The sequence below is a fragment of the Anomaloglossus baeobatrachus genome, chromosome 2 (genome assembly GCF_048569485.1).
Source record: "Anomaloglossus baeobatrachus isolate aAnoBae1 chromosome 2, aAnoBae1.hap1, whole genome shotgun sequence".
In the NCBI taxonomy this organism is placed as follows: domain Eukaryota; kingdom Metazoa; phylum Chordata; class Amphibia; order Anura; family Aromobatidae; genus Anomaloglossus; species Anomaloglossus baeobatrachus.
Window position 1 is genome coordinate 345,343,605 of NC_134354.1, and position 17,686 is coordinate 345,361,290.

Here is a 17,686-nt window from a genome sequence, read left to right on the forward strand (position 1 = left end):
TTGAGTCAATGGATCATCACGGCGCATGCGCGCGCGGCGCTCCCGGATCCCAGAGCCCCTCACCAGCCGTCATGGAGACGGCGCATGCGCGAGAGCGGAGACGCGTCGCCATAGCTCCCGAGCATGCGCCAGCACCAATCAGAGACGGCCAGGAGGAGAACGGGCCAGAGGCGCAGCACACGGACGCGCACCATCCATGACAGGTATAACAGGACAACCATGTATGCGAAATTTGGATGTAACTCAACTGCGTAAGCACTACCAACGATAAATATAAAAAGATAACCATGAAATACAGAGATACAGTGTAACATCATCCATATTTGATCCAATTCTTCAATCCATGTAATAATAGATACGTCAGTAGTTCATTCCAGGATGTCCAGTATATATAATGTAAGGTCACTTCGGATGGATAACAAACGGATCCAAGCTGCTTAAAGGGAATGTGAAAGAAGGACAGAAAGCAAATAAATATCATAAAGGACAAATAGATAACATTAAAAATATTAATCCCTCAAACACTTAAAGGGAAAAACCCCAAAGGGGGTGATGTCAAAGAAAAGAGGCAAAACTTAAAGCCTCATTAAGGCCCGAGGGGGTGACTGTACCCAACGTCACCATCCATCTTGTCTCACGCTGGGCGAGCCTTTTCTTGATATTGCCTCCTCTGATACCACCATGAACCACCTCAATTCCACGCACAGATAAAGATTTCGAATCACATCCGTGGTGGATCTTGAAATGGCGTGGAATGGTCTTCAGAGAGGCAACATCATCCACGGTCCGGGCCGCAGCAATGTCCCTAACATGTTCGCGGACGCGGATGCGTAGCTCGCGCGAGGTCAGGCCAATGTATATCAATGGGCACCCACAAACGGCATAATATATGACGTTTGAGGTGCCACATGACACATAATCCCTGATCTGGAACTCGCGCGTCCCGTCCGCTGAAGAAAATACTGAACTCCGCACGACATTGCTGCAGGCCAGGCAGTGGCCACATGGAAAGCAGCCCACACGGGGATTCCTCGAACCCAAGAAGCCAGATATTGGTGGAACATAATGACTTTTAACAAGTACGTCACGAAGATTGGCCGATCTTCTGGCCGTCATCATAGGGTAGTCTGATAGTGAGCCCTTCAAAAATGGGTCAGTATTCAAGATGGGCCAGTGTCGGTTCAGAATGGCCCTGATGTTGTGCCATTCATGATTAAAGGTAGTAATGAACCTGACCACTGAGCCATCTGATACCTCTTTATGTCTTGCCACGAGAAGTTGGGATCTTGGAGTATTTTTAGCCCTAAGGTAACCCTTCTTAATACTGCGATTACTGTACCCCCTATCCCGGAAGCGTGACATGAGGTCGGCGGCTTGTTCCTCAAATTTCTGGTCCGAAGAACAAATTCTTCTCATTCTCAGGAACTGTCCAGTAGGGACAGCGCGAATAGTAGACATGTTGTGGGCAGACGAGGCATGAAGTAAAGCATTGACAGATGTTGATTTCCGAAAAACATCAGTTTGGATGAAGTTATCCTCGTCAACCGTAATAAGTATATCCAGAAAGTCAATGCAGGTTTTATGATATTTGTATGTCAATTTGATGTTCAATGCGTTCATGCCTAGTCTACCCACAAAGGTCTCAAGCTGCTCCGCCGTACCCTGCCAAAAAATCAATAAGTCATCTATGTACCTCATCCAGCACTGCACATGGGATATGGCCTGGTCGCCCTCGTCGCCAAAAATGGATCTCTCCCAGAACCCTAGGAAGAGATTGGCGTACGAGGGCGCACAGGCCGCACCCATCGCAGTGCCGCGCTGTTGTAGGTAAAAGGAATCCCTAAACGTAAAGCAGTTATGGGTAAGGATAAAGCGTCATCCCGAGCTCTAAAATCCATAGAAATAATTACCAGGAGAACTGTGGAAACCACAGGAGAAAAGGTTAAATACATAAGATCCAACAATGACAAAAGGCACAGATGTGTGGGTCCCAAGGGGTATCACACACTGTGCAGAGCTACTCAGATAGCAATACAAAACAGGAGGAAACGAGTAACTTGCTTCAAAAAATATATGTAATTTTTATTACTTATTTTTTATATTTCATGTACTTATTTTTAGTAATATTTATGGAAAAATACAAAATACATATAGCAGTATATAAAAAGATTACAGCAATTGGTTGGCCGAGAGGAAAGATGTTTTAAAAAAGGCACAGATTAATCCTGCCAGACTCAGAAAGATAGTACTCATCAATAACAATATCACATGAATACAAGAGTATGTCACATAAAAATAACCACGTGTTCCTACGTGAATTATTGCGCCACATTTTGGAGCGCGCGCTGGATTTGGGTCTTGTCACGAGAAAGGTTGTGGATGGCTTGTTGATTAAATACCCTAAGGTGCCCACCTTATACTTGCTCCCCAAAATTCACAAAAATGCCCTTGACCCGCCGGGCCGTCCGATCGTGTCTGGATTGGAGGGAATGTGCGACCCAGTGTGTAAGTTTATTGATTTCTACCTGAAACCTCTGGTTGAAGCACTTCCCTCCTACATAAAAGACACGACGGACGTGCTCAATAGGATCAATGGCATTCATATGGAGCCTGACATGCTGATCGTCACGGCGGATGTAGAGTCCCTATACACCTGCATCCGCCATGACGACGGTTTGGCGGCTGTTCAATTTTTTCTTGGGACCTCCGGTCGGGACAGCGCGATGTGTGACTTGATTCTCCAGCTGCTCCGCTTTATCCTTACCCATAACTGCTTTACGTTTAGGGATTCCTTTTACCTACAACAGCGCGGCACTGCGATGGGTGCGGCCTGTGCGCCCTCGTACGCCAATCTCTTCCTAGGGTTCTGGGAGAGATCCATTTTTGGCGACGAGGGTGACCAGGCCGTATCCCATGTGCAGTGCTGGATGAGGTACATAGATGACTTATTGATTTTTTGGCAGGGTACGGCGGAGCAGCTTGAGACCTTTGTGGGTAGACTAGGCATGAACGCATTGACATCAAATTGACATACAAATATCATAAAACCTGCATTGACTTTCTGGATATACTTATTACGGTTGACGAGGATAACTTCATCCAAACTGATGTTTTTCGGAAATCAACATCTGTCAATGCTTTACTTCATGCCTCGTCTGCCCACAACATGTCTACTATTCGCGCTGTCCCTACTGGACAGTTCCTGAGAATGAGAAGAATTTGTTCTTCGGACCAGAAATTTGAGGAACAAGCCGCCGACCTCATGTCACGCTTCCGGGATAGGGGGTACAGTAATCGCAGTATTAAGAAGGGTTACCTTAGGGCTAAAAATACTCCAAGATCCCAACTTCTCGTGGCAAGACATAAAGAGGTATCAGATGGCTCAGTGGTCAGGTTCATTACTACCTTTAATCATGAATGGCACAACATCAGGGCCATTCTGAACCGACACTGGCCCATCTTGAATACTGACCCATTTTTGAAGGGCTCACTATCAGACTACCCTATGATGACGGCCAGAAGATCGGCCAATCTTCGTGACGTACTTGTTAAAAGTCATTATGTTCCACCAATATCTGGCTTCTTGGGTTTGAGGAATCCCCGTGTGGGCTGCTTTCCATGTGGCCACTGCCTGGCCTGCAGCAATGTCGTGCGGAGTTCAGTATTTTCTTCAGCGGACGGGACGCGCGAGTTCCAGATCAGGGATTATGTGTCATGTGGCACCTCAAACGTCATATATTATGCCGTTTGTGGGTGCCCATTGATATACATTGGCCTGACCTCGCGCGAGCTACGCATCCGCGTCCGCGAACATGTTAGGGACATTGCTGCGGCCCGGACCGTGGATGATGTTGCCTCTCTGAAGACCATTCCACGCCTTTTCAAGATCCACCACGGATGTGATTCGAAATCTTTATCTGTGCGTGGAATTGAGGTGGTTCATGGTGGTATCAGAGGAGGCAATATCAAGAAAAGGCTCGCCCAGCGTGAGACAAGATGGATGGTGACGTTGGGTACAGTCACCCCCTCGGGCCTTAATGAGGCTTTAAGTTTTGCCTCTTTTCTTTGACATCACCCCCTTTGGGGTTTTTCCCTTTAAGTGTTTGAGGGATTAATGTTTTTAATGTTATCTATTTGTCCTTTATGATATTTATTTGCTTTCTGTCCTTCTTTCACATTCCCTTTAAGCAGCTTGGATCCGTTTGTTATCCATCCGAAGTGACCTTACATTATATATACTGGACATCCTGGAATGAACTACTGACGTATCTATTATTACATGGATTGAAGAATTGGATCAAATATGGATGATGTTACACTGTATCTCTGTATTTCATGGTTATCTTTTTATATTTATCGTTGGTAGTGCTTACGCAGTTGAGTTACATCCAAATTTCGCATACATGGTTGTCCTGTTATACCTGTCATGGATGGTGCGCGTCCGTGTGCTGCGCCTCTGGCCCGTTCTCCTCCTGGCCGTCTCTGATTGGTGCTGGCGCATGCTCGGGAGCTATGGCGACGCGTCTCCGCTCTCGCGCATGCGCCGTCTCCATGACGGCTGGTGAGGGGCTCTGGGATCCGGGAGCGCCGCGCGCGCATGCGCCGTGATGATCCATTGACTCAACACAGCTGATTACAAGCTGTTTCCGGCTATTTAAACCGGCCGGTCACTGGGATAAATCACTCCCTGATGAAGCGTGGTTATTTCCTCTGTGAAACGTACGTTGGAGTCTTTATTTGGGTCTAATCCCCTCCTCATCTAACCTCCTGCCTGCTGATATGTTTCCTAAGTGACATTAGCGCCGCACGGTATGTAGCTGGTCCTCCCTTTGCATGTGCTTAAACTGCTGCTGTGTTGGAATCATAGGCACATCACTGTTATAGCACACTGATGCTTGAGTAGTATGATTGTGTGGTGCCCTTCCTTGCAGCACTTCTTGCACTATGCGGGTGGGACCCCTGCATGACTGTTTTTATTAATTGAACATTCCAGCTTTGGGATCCCCTATATGAGGTATGCAGGTACTCTCTTAGGGACATACACTCACACTGCTGTATTGTGGTTAGGTGGATGCTATTTATGCCCCCTTATAACCTATTGAGCAGCAATGTTCGCAATTTTGTGGCAGTGCGTGCAATATGTCTATTGAGTCCTCTGCATAATCCTCACTGGGGAAACTGTTAATTTATCTTGTGTGATGTGGCGCAATAATTCACGTAGGAACACGTGGTTATTTTTATGTGACATACTCTTGTATTCATGTGATATTGTTATTGATGAGTACTATCTTTCTGAGTCTGGCAGGATTAATCTGTGCCTTTTTTAAAACATCTTTCCTCTCGGCCAACCAATTGCTGTAATCTTTTTATATACTGCTATATGTATTTTGTATTTTTCCATAAATATTACTAAAAATAAGTACATGAAATATAAAAAATAAGTAATAAAAATTACATATATTTTTTGAAGCAAGTTACTCGTTTCCTCCTGTTTTGTATGACTTTCCTTACAGACCAGCAGCTTTGCAGGGACACCCTACTCACCACCATCTCCACACAGCAGCCAGATCTTGATCCATCAGATGTGGACAAATAAAAGGCCATTTCCTCCGAGCCATGACAAAGCTAAGAGGTTGACTTTATCCCTCTGTAAGCTCTTGGCTACGGAAATGCTGCCTTTCCGCCTGGTGGACACAGAGGATTTTCGACACCTTATGTCCATCGCAGTGCCCCAGTATCAGATGCCCAGTCGCCACTACTTCTCCAAGAAAGGTGTGCCTGCGCTACACCAGCATGTTGCACACAACATCACCGCTTCCTTGAGAAACTCTGCGTGTGACCGAGTGCATTTCACCACCGATACTTGGACAAGTAAGCATGGACAGGGGCGTTACATGACTGGGCACTGGGTAACTATGGTGATAGATGGAGAAGGGTGTGCTGAACAAGTCTTGCTGTCCCCACGACTTGTCAATCCTCTGTATGTCGAAGTTCCTTCCCTGCTTCTGCCTCCTCAACCTCGTCTGGGTCCTCCACCTCCGCCCCAAGCCTGCCTGGTCAGGCAACCCGCGTTGCAACTGCGCACAAGGAATCCTGCACACCTCCTTACTATGCTGGCAGCAGAGCTCAATAGCATCAGGCGGTCTTTAGCTTGAAATGTCTTGGAAATAAGAGTCACACTGCGGATGAGTTGTGGTCAGCTCTCCAGTCCGAGTTTCGTAAATGGTTGTCTCCACTCAACCTGCAGCCAGGGAAGGCCGTCTGCGATAATGCTGCAAACCTGGGTGCGGCCCTTCGCCGGGGCAATGTGACACACGTGCCTTGTATGGCTCACGTGTTGAACCTTGTTGTCCAGCAATTTTAACCCACTAAACCCGGCCTAGATGGGATTTTGCACAGGGCACGGTCACTCTCTGCTCACTTCCGCCGTTCAACCGCCGCAGCTGACCGACTTGCATCGCTCCAGAAGTATTTCGGCCTGCCGGTTCATCGCCTGAAATGCAATGTGGCGACACGCTGGAATTCCACTCTCCACATGTTACAGCGACTGTGGCAGCACCGCCGAGCCCTGGTGCAATACGTTATGACGTATAGTCTGGGCCAACGAGATGCAGAGGTGGGGCAGATCACGCTGATGGAGTGGTCTCAGATCAAGGACCTATGCACCCTTCTGCACAGTTTCGAGATGGCGACGAATATGTTTAGCACTGACAATGCCATTATCAGCATTACAATTCCAGTCATTTACATGCTGGAGCACACGCTAAACACTATTCGGAGTCAGTGCGTGAGACAAGAGGAAGGGGAGGACGTACAGGAGGATTCATATGCGCAAGGGATACCAACATCTACAAGGTCCAGACGTTCATCATCACCAAGGCGGCAGGCATGGGACGGTGGGGGAGAGGGATTAACAAGGGCGCATGGTAGCAGCCAAAATGTTGAGGAAGGTGCAGAAGACCAGGAAGAAAGAGAGGACGAACTCTCGATGGACATGGAAGACTCAGCAGATAAGGGAGACCTTAGTCAAATTTCGGTTGAACGAGGTTGGGGGGAGATGTCAGAGGAAGAAAGCACGGTTAGCACCTCTATGCCACAAACACAGCGAGGACTTGGTCCGCATGGATGCGCAAGACACATGAGCGCCTTCTTGCTGCACTACCTACAACATGACCCTCGGATTGTCAAAATTAGAAGTGATGATGACTACTAAGTTGCCACACTATTAGATCCCCGGTACAAGTCCAAATTTTGTGAAATAATTCCAACCATAGAAAGGGACGCACGTATGCAGGAGCATCAGAAGAAGCTGTTACTCGATCTTAGCTCAGCTTTTCCAGCAAACACCAGTGGTGCACGGAGTGAATCTCACAGTTGTAACTTGACAAACATGGGACTGTCTCGTCATCAACAGTCTAACCGTACCATCAGTACCATTTCTGGTGCTGGTAACAGCAATTTTATTGAATCTTTTCATAATTTTTTTAGACCATCCTTTGCAAGGCCACCAGAGACAAGAAGTCTGACACATAGTCAACGGCTGGAGAGGATGATACAGGAGTATCTCAGTGCTGCTGGGTTTGTGCTGACAGATAAGCGCACGTGTCTGTCCACTGACAATGTGGACAGACTAACGTTCATCAAGATGAACAAGTCATGGATCCGCAAGGACTTTACTACCCCTGTGTCATCCTGGGGAGAGTAAAGGCTTGTGGATTTGGAATGTGCTTGATGCTAATGTACCTGTCAAGTTTGCAACTGGAACACAAGGGCTGCCACTTAAGTGGTGTCTGTGTGGCCCAATTTTTGGAAAAAAGGGAGACTCTTTTCGGAGTCTCCTTGCTGTGCTTTTAAAAATAAGCCAAGATGAACAGATCTGGGATGAGCAAAGACTTTGCTACCTACCCCGGTGTCATCCTGGGGACAGTTAAGGCTGGCGTATTTTTGAATGTGCTTGATGCAAATCAACCTGTCCAGTTTGCAACTGGGGCACAAGTGCTGCCACTGAAGTGGTGTCTGTGGGGCCCAATATTTGGAAAAAAGGGAGACTCTGCTTGGAGTCTCCTTGCAGTGTTTTTAAAAATAATCCAAGATGAACAGATCTGGGATCATCAAAGACTTTGCTACCTACCCCGGTGTCATCCTGGGGACAGTTAAGGCTGGCATATTTTTGAATGTGCTTAATGCAAATCAACCTATCCATTTTGCAACTGGGGCACAAGTGCTGCCACTGAAGTGGTGTCTGTGTGGCCCAATTTTGGGAAAAAGGGCGACTCTGCTTGGAGTCTCCTTGCTGTGTTTTACATGATTTTAGAAGGGCATGCCATGCCTATATCTGTGCCTCCGCCTCTTTTTTCCTCGTCCAGCTGTTTAGTTTTCGCATGGGTATTTGTCCTTGTCACTTTCCCATGTGTTTGTGTTGTCTTGGGAGTTGTTTGTCACCTTTTGGACACCTCTGAGGGTGTTTTCTAGGTGTTTTTAGGTGTTTGTGATTGCCTCCCATTGTTTTCAATGGGTTCGAGAGGTTCGTCGAACGGTTCGCCGAATCGAACTCAAACGCGGCCTCCGTTCGATGAACCGAACCGAGCTTGAGCCTCTAGAGGTTCGCTCATCTCTAATGGTGACCATAGCACCTTATAGAGACATGGATAGTGTAGGATTTTTACCATCGTGTGAAAAGAAATCCCCAACAATAATAGCTGGTTTACTGTTTTATTACTGTTGTTTCTTTTATAGACAGAAAGACTGACTGCACTCACCAAACTGACGTGTGAACAGGTGCATAACTGAACATGACATAAAATACAAAAAAAGACAGTTTGCACTCTGATAATGGAAAACCATGAATGTGTGAACATGGACCTCCATTACTGCTAAGGAAAATTCAAGAAAAATGAGATATTTAGCATATATAAATGTCCATTTGTATATCTGCCCACTTGCCATGTCACGGCATATCTCGCAAGTGGGTACCTACACTATGCTGAAGCGTCTCTCTGGGTTAAAAATCTCATGTGTATGGGCAAGTAGGAACCTGCTATAAAGGATAAAATTACCTGTGGCAAGTGGGGACGGGGTGCACGGTCAGAAGGTATGACCCTCTTAATATAGACAGAAAGACTGACTGCACTCACCAAACTGATGTGTGAACAGGTGCATAACTGAACATGACATAAAACACAAAAAAAGAATTTTTGCACTCTGATAATGTTAAAGTATGGAAACCATGAATGTGTGAACATGGACCTCCATTACTGCTAAGGAAAATTTAAGACAACTGAGATATTTAGCATATATAAATGGCCATTTGTAAAGTTAGGTCCAGAAATATTTGGACAGTGACACAAGTTTTGTTATTTTAGCTGTTTACAAAAACATGTTCAGAAATACAATTATATATATAATATGGGCTGAAAGTGCACACTCCCAGCTACAATATGAGAGTTTTCACATCCAAATCGGAGAAAGGGTTTAGGAATCATAGCTCTGTAATGCATAGCCTCCTCTTTTTCAAGGGACCAAAAGTAATTGGACAAGGGACTCTAAGGGCTGCAATTAACTCTGAAGGCGTCTACCTCGTTAACCTGTAATCAATGAAGTAGTTAAAAGGTCTGGGGTTGATTACCGGTGTGTGGTTTTGAATTTGGAAGCTGTTGCTGTGACCAGACAACATGCGGTCTAAGGAACTCTCAATTGAGTTAAGCAGAACATCCTGAGGCTGAAAAAAAAAGAAAAAATCCATCAGAGAGATAGCAGACATGCTTGGAGTAGCAAAATCAACAGTCGGGTACATTCTGAGAAAAAAGGAATTGACTGGTGAGCTTGGGAACTCAAAAAGGCCTGGGCGTCCACGGATGACAAAAGTGGTGGATAATCGCCGCATACTTTCTTTGGTGAAGAAGAACCCGTTCACAACATCACCTGAAGTCCAGAACACTCTCAGTGAAGTAGGTGTATCTGTCTCTAAGTCAACAGTAAAGAGAAGACTCCATGAAAGAAAATACAAAGGGTTCACATCTAGATGCAAACCATTCATCAATTCCAAAAATAGACAGGCCAGAGTTAAATTTGCTGAAAAACACTTCATGAAGCCAGCTCAGTTCTGGAAAAGTATTCTATGGACAGATGAGACAAAGATCAACCTGTACCAGAATGATGGGAAGAAAAAAGTTTGGAGAAGAAAGAGAACGGCACATGATCCAAGGCACACCACATCCTCTGTAAAACATGGTGGAGGCAACGTGATGGCATGGGCATGCATGGCTTTCAATGGCACTGGGTCACTTGTGTTTATTGATGACATAACAGCAGACAAGAGTAGCCGGATGAATTATGAAGTGTACAGGGATATACTTTCAGCCCAGATTCAGCCAAATGCCGCAAAGTTGATCGGACGGTGCTTCATAGTACAGATGGACAATGACCCCAAGCATACAGCCAAAGCTACCCAGGAGTTCATGAGTGCAAAAAAAGTGGAACATTCTGCAATGGCCAAGTCAATCACCCGATCTTAACCCAATTGAGCATGCATTTCACTTGCTCAAATCCAGACTTAAGACGGAAAGACCCACAAACAAGCAAGACCTGAAGGCTGCGGCTGTAAAGGCCTGGCAAAGCATTAAGAAGGAGGAAACCCAGCGTTTGGTGATGTCCATGGGTTCCAGACTTAAGGCAGTGATTGCCTCCAAAGGATTCGCAACAAAATATTGAAAATAAAATTATTTTGTTTGGGTTTAGTTTATTTGTCCAATTACTTTTGACCTCCTAAAATGTGGAGTGTTTGTAAAGAAATGTGTACAATTCCTACAATTTCTATCAGATATTTTTGTTCAAACCTTCAAATTAAACGTTACAATCTGCACTTGAATTCTGTTGTAGAGGTTTCATTTCAAATCCAATGTGGTGGCATGCAGAGCCCAACTCATTACATAGTTACATATACTAACTATGTAATGAGTTGGGCTCTGCATGCCACCACATAGTTACATAGTTACTAAGGTTGAAAAAAGACCTAGGTCCATCTAGTTCAACCTTCCTCCACCAGTTCCTCCAACTCGCGAAAATTGTGTCACTGTCCAAATATTTCTGGACCTAACTGTATATCTGCCCAGTTGCCACGTCATGTTCAGAAGGTATGACCCTCTTAATATAGACGGAAAGACTGACTGCACTCACCAAACTGATGTGTGAACAGGTCTTTCTGTCTATATTAAGAAGGTCATATCTTCTGACCGTACACCCCTCCCCCACTTGCCACAGGTAATCTTATCCTTTATAGCAGGTTCCTACTTGCCCATACACACGAGGTTTTTAACCCAGAGAGACGCTTCAGCATAGTGTAGGTACCCACTTACGAGATATGCCGTGACGTGGCAACTGGGCAGATATACAAATGGCCATTTATATATGCTAAATATCTCATTTTTCTTAGATTTTCCTTAGCAGTAATGGAGGTCCATGTTCACACATTCATGGTTTTCCATACTTTAGCATTATCAGAGTGCAAACTGTCTTTTTTTGTGGTTTTTCTTTTAGGGAAATGGGGAAAGTGAGAAGTCAAATTATATTCTATTCCAGAGTTTTTGTCAATGGAGTCGTAGCATGCTTGTTTCTGCCTTTATGAAACTGGTGGTCTACTTTTTTCACACCCAAAAAGCATTTATAGTCGTAAGCAGTGGTGTAACTTGAAGCTCAAGGGGTCCAATGCAACAACCTCCATCAGGGCCCCCAATTATAGCAGATCTTTAATAGTAATGGTCTTTTAATATTTGCTACAATGACGTTTTGGGCCCCCTAGACCAGGGGTCTCAAACTCGGCTGGGTGTATGGGCCGCACACAGAAAAAAAAATAATTTGAGGGGCTGCATTCTTTTCAGGACAAAGTGACATTGGTAGCGGTACCATTTTTTCTTTCTATACACCCTTGCATCACTGTTTTTGAACATTTTTCATTTGTCTATTATAACAAATGTGTACCTTTTTTTTTTATATATATATATATACATATATATATACATACACACACACCTTCTTTTTTTTTTTTTTTTTTTTTTTACATTTTTCCCCTTTGTGTAAGTAATACAGTTTTACAATACGCGCCGCATGGTAATTTTCGCCAACATCTTGTAGTAATGTGCCCCATCCTGTTCCCCATTCTGTAAAAATCTGCGCATCTTTGTCCCCTTGTAGCAATGTGCCCCATGCAGGTCCTCTTCTTGTATTAATATGCCTCCATGCACCTCCCCTTCTGGTAGTAATGTGCCCCATGCAGGACTCCTTCTTGTAGTAATGTGCCCATCCTGGTCCCACCTTGTAGCAATGTGCCCCATGCAGGACCCCTTCTTGTAGTATTGTGCCCCCATGCAGGTCCCGTTCTTATAATAATGTGCCCCATGCAGGTCCCTTTCTTGTGGTAATGTACCCCATATGCAGGTCCCCTTCTTGTAGTAATGTGCACCATGCATGTCTTCTTCTTGTAGTAAGCACACACACACACACACTTTCTGCAGCCTCAGCTAGCAATACACACACACACACACACACCCTGTGCAGCCTCAGCTAGCAACACATACACGTACACACACCCTGTGCAGCCTCAGCTAGCAACACACAACCTGTGCAGCCTCAGCTAACACACACAACCTGTGCAGCCTCAGCTAACACACACAACCTGCGCAGCCTCAGCTAACACACACAACCTGTGCAGCCTCAGCTAACACACACAACCTGCGCAGCCTCAGCTAACACACACAACCTGTGCAGCCTCAGCTAACACACACAAACTGTGCAGCCTCAGCTAACACACACACACACCCTGTGCAGCCTTAGCTAACACACAGACACACACACACACACCCTGTGCAGCCTCAGCTAACACACACACCCTGTGCAGCCTCAGCTACCACACACAACCTGTGCAGCCTCAGCTAACACACACAACCTGTGCAGCCTCAGCTAACACACACAACCTGTGCAGCCTCAGCTAACACACACAACCTGTGCAGCCTCAGCTAACACACACACACACACACACACCCTGTGCAGCCTTAGCTAACACACACTCACACACTCCCTGTGCAGCCTCAGATAACACACACACACACCCTGTGCAGCCTCAGCTAACACACACAACCTGTGCAGCCTCAGCTAACACACACAAACTGTGCAGCCTCAGCTAACACACACACACACACACACACACACACACCCTGTGCAGCCTTAGCTAACACACACTCACACACTCCCTGTGCAGCCTCAGATAACACACACACACACCCTGTTCAGCCTCAGCTAACACACACACACACACACACACACCCTGTGCAGCCTCAGCTAACACACACACACATTATCAGAGTGCAAACTGTCTTTTTTTTTTGTTTTTTCTTTTAGGGAAATTAGGAAAGTGAGAAGTCAAATTATATTCCAGACTTTTTGTCAATGGAGTCGTAGCATGCTTGTTTCTGCCTTTATGAAACTGGTGGTCTACTTTTTTCACTCCCAAAAAAGCATTTATAGTCGTAAGCAGTGGTGTAACTTGAAGCTCAAGGGGTCCAATGCAACAACCTCCAACAGGGCCCCCAATTATAGCAGATCTTTAATAGTAATGGTCTTTTAATATTTGCTACAATGATTTTTTGGGCCCCCCCTAGACTCCAGGATCTGGGTGCGATTGCAACCCCTGCATTATACAGTAGTTACACCCCTGCTTGCAAAAAAAATGTAAGTCAACCCTTTGTAATGACTTGCATTGATTAGTTATAAAATGTGGCCAGATTGTTGTCTAAGTCATAATTATAGACAGACATGTGCAGTTATTAGTTCATTGTATTTTTTTATTCAGCATATTGAGTAATGGCCATTTTGCCAGGGAACCCTGCAGCACAGACATCACAGCAATAAATGACATTGGGGATATCACTGTGAAAATGTTGTAATCATGCCGCTCATTTCACCCTTTCAACTGCATCTGGAAAATCGGCTGTGTTTAAGCCCTGTGGGGTTACTCCATAAGCTGACAGATAAGCATCATCACCATTACTAGCACCATTTGAAAACGAGGATTTGAAGCGGAGCTTCCATTCTTTACACATTTATCATAATTTGTAAAGTCTACTTCGCGAATAGCACAAACATGATCAATTTTACAAGACTCCCCACAGGTTTCCAAATCATAGCTAACTGAGTTATATTCATAGTACTTTTGTAAAAAGCACTGGTTAGTAGATATCTTATCCAATAATTTGTGCATAGACTGGGGAGATCCATCTGGCACCAGAAAGGCTTCAGTTAGACGATACTCCTTTTCCCATCTCGGAGACTCTAAATTTGCGAATGTGAGGTTTAAATAGTAAGTGACCATATCCTGTAAGAAAAATGTGGGGACATATAAATGCAATTGCACCATTTTTAGTTAGGACTGGGTCATGATAATGACTACTTGGTACAGGTAAAAATCTTAATCTTCCCAGTTAATTAGTACCTATTATCTTAGAAGCATGAACTAGAGAAGACATATACAGTATAAGTTATTATACAGTACCTCTCCCAGCACTTTCTCAACATAGTCTGTGCACAGATATTGCTTCATAAAGGATCTTCACAACACTTCTGCAATGTCTCTAAGGCTAAGTTCACGCTGTCGTTGTTTTGCCTCAGTCACAATCCGTCGCCTTGAGGAATTACGGTATCCTGCAAAATATTTTGCAGGAATCCTGTTTTTCCCCATAGGCTTCTATTAGTGACAGATTGTGACTGATGATGCTGCGTTGCATCCGTTGCGTCACGGTCAGTCGTTTTTTAACTGACCGCCGGGCGGGAGCAACGCAGCCTGTAACGTTTTTTGAGCAGCGCAATCCGTAGGATTTTGCTGCGCATGCGCTCTCTGGCTCCTCGCCCCCGTAACCAGGATACACATCTGGTAACCAAACAATGCGCTTTGGTTAGTTACCCGATATTTACAGTGGTTACGGGTGCAGGGAGCCCGCGCTAAGCGGTGTATGCTGGTAACCAAGATAAATATCGGGTAACCAAGCAAAAAGTGCTTTGCTTTTAGTTACCCGATATTTACCCTGGATACAGTGTGCAAGTGTCGCGGGCGGAGGAGGGGACGCTGCGCTCTCCCACTGCTCGGGTCCGGCTGCTGCTGCCGCTGCTCGGTGGTGGCTCAAGCGGTGGGCCGGATCCCGGGGACTCGAGCGGCGTTCCTCGCCCGTGAGTGAAAAGGGGATTTGATTGAGGGAATTGGATATTGTCTGTGACGCCACCCACGGTTGTGGTGATATTGGTGACACCACCGCTGCTCTGGACGAGAATCCCGGGAGCGATGACTGGGAGCAGCCTGGTTGTTAGTTCTCCCCTCCATGGGTAGGGGGTTGGTTGTCCCTGGGCCCGGTGATGGGGTAGGGATGGATGGCAGGCGGGTTACGGGGCCTGGTGAGGTGCAGGGTCACGGGGGCAGCGCTGTGCCGCACGGCACGGTGGTACTCACTCAGCCAGTAACACACACGGAGTCTCTGATGAAACAAACGGCTGGATGGACGGGTCCCACAGATGGCTGCGGTGTTTTTCCCCTGACCCCAGGTTGGTAATGTAAGTCCTTTCCTGCACCTTCCGTACGCTCCTCCTGCGCTCCGGTTTCCAGCTGGCTCCCCGGTTCAGTACCGGTGGGCCACCGCCCAGCCCCGGCTACCTACGGTTCCACCAGACTGTCTTCCCGGCTCTCGCAGACGGCCACTACCGTCTGCATGAATGCTACACGAGGGACCTAGGCTCCAACCTAGGCCCCAGTCTGCGTCTGCCTCTCTGCAGACCGCCTCTCCCTTCCTCTGCCTGGACTTGTCTGCCCTTGTTTCCTGCCTCAGGCCAGCTAAACTCCTCGGTGGGCGTGCCCATCTGCCTGACTCCGCCCACCTGGTGTGTCTGTCTGAACCCGAGGAAGAAATCGGGTCTCACTGGGGATGACTGCTGTGAACTGCTGAAGGTGGGGGTGTGTGTGTGTTGTTACCTATGGCCCCTGGCTTGTCCAGGGCGCCACACAAGGAGGCCGACACTTCACCACTCGGCTCCGCCCCCTCCCGCACTCCGCATGTGTACACACACACTCACACTCACTCACTTGTCCCCAGCCCTGCAGTCCCCGCGGCACTGACGTCCTCAGCTCCACGGCCCAGCTCGGCTCCGCCCCCCCGCACTCCGCATGTACACACGCATGTAGACACACACACTATCCTGTCCCCAGCCATGCAGACCGCGGCACTGACGTCCTCAGCTCCGCCCCCCACACACAACGGAGTCCGACAAAGAAATTCTTTTCTTTGTCACCATTGTCATCCGTTGTACAACGCATCAGTCACATGCGTCAAGCAACGCATGTGACTGATGCAAAACAACGGAAGTATGAACTTAGCCTAAATCAACTGCTTGTTCCTTGTTGATCAACTATGCTAAGACAATACTAATGCATTAATATACTATGCAAATAACACGCACATTCAGCCTAAATGAAGGTACATATCAGACAGCTCATATTTTTCCCATTAATGTATGACCAGCTTTGCATAGCAGAAAGCATTTTGTAGACCAAATAATAATGGCACAGATTATCCAACATTGGGGTTGAGCGAGTAGTTAACTATTTGTACTCGCTATGTTGTTAGCAAGTACTGTTCGCTGCTCGCATATTCGTTACAAGTAGCAGTCGTAATGTAAGTCAATGGGAAATACTCGCTAAGTAGCGAGTAACCCGAAAGCCATACTATTCGCTACTCAAAAGAATAGTACGGCTTTCGGGTTACTTGCTACTTAGCGAGTATTTCCCATTGACTTACATTGCGCACGCTACTCGTAACGAGTATGCGAGTAGCAGACAGTACTCACTAACAGCATAGCGAGTACAAATAGTTAACTACTCGCTCAACACTATCCAACATATAAAGTATTGAATAATTCTCACCAATGTGCTCAAAATTTCTCCATAGTCACATTCATAGCAGATATAATATGCAAATGTACAAATGTTGAATTTTACAGCACTTGACATAAATATTAATACTAAAAGGGTATATCTGGAATTACAGGATTGCTGACATACTGTAGAAAATAACAAACATCTATACTCAAGCTCTCCAGGTCCATGGCTGTCTTTCATCCGCTGTGCCGGTCTTTGACAGGCTGCAGCAGTGACATCACATGGTGACTGCAGCCAATAATTACTAGGCTCAGTGGCTTGTGCTGTCTATATCAGCATCACTGATGACCCCGGTGATTGGCTGCAGTTGTCACTGTACTCATATCACTGTAGATGTCTGTCAACAAAGACTGGGGCATGGGCAGAGGCGCAGTACTGGACCCAGGAAGAGCGAATGTAACCGTGTGTTATTTGCCATGTCAGCAAGTCTATGGGCAAATAAAAATGAATTACAGGCAGCCTTTTAATATATGTCTTGCGCTTCTGTGAAGACTACTTACTAGGATCTGAAGGTTTTTCCGATTATACTCAAAAACTCTGATTCCAGGATTGTTAGCTCCATTAGTTACCCCAGGTAAAGTTGTTTTCCAAGGAGATACTCCAGGAGCAATAAACATACTGCCAACGGGATCACCTAGAATTAAAAAATTGTGAGCATTAAGCACACGCCGGACACAAATTAACATTTGCCCTAACGTGAGATTCCAAGTGTGTAGG

General features: G+C 46.0%; 1 protein-coding gene across 5 annotated transcripts in view; it reads right to left on the minus strand.

The window, feature by feature from the left end:
- Positions 1–13,783: 13,783 nt before the first annotated feature.
- The window catches only part of SMPDL3B (sphingomyelin phosphodiesterase acid like 3B), a 205,515-nt gene continuing 201,612 nt past the window's right edge, over positions 13,784–17,686 (minus strand). For all 5 annotated transcript variants that reach the window (XM_075335973.1, XM_075335969.1, XM_075335970.1 and 2 more), the window contains 2 exons: positions 17,470–17,603; positions 13,784–14,365 (listed from right to left, as the gene is read on the minus strand). In XM_075335973.1, the coding sequence (XP_075192088.1) occupies positions 14,003–14,365; positions 17,470–17,603 (497 nt within the window). In that variant the 3' untranslated portion in view covers positions 13,784–14,002. The remainder of the gene's footprint in view (positions 14,366–17,469; positions 17,604–17,686) is intronic.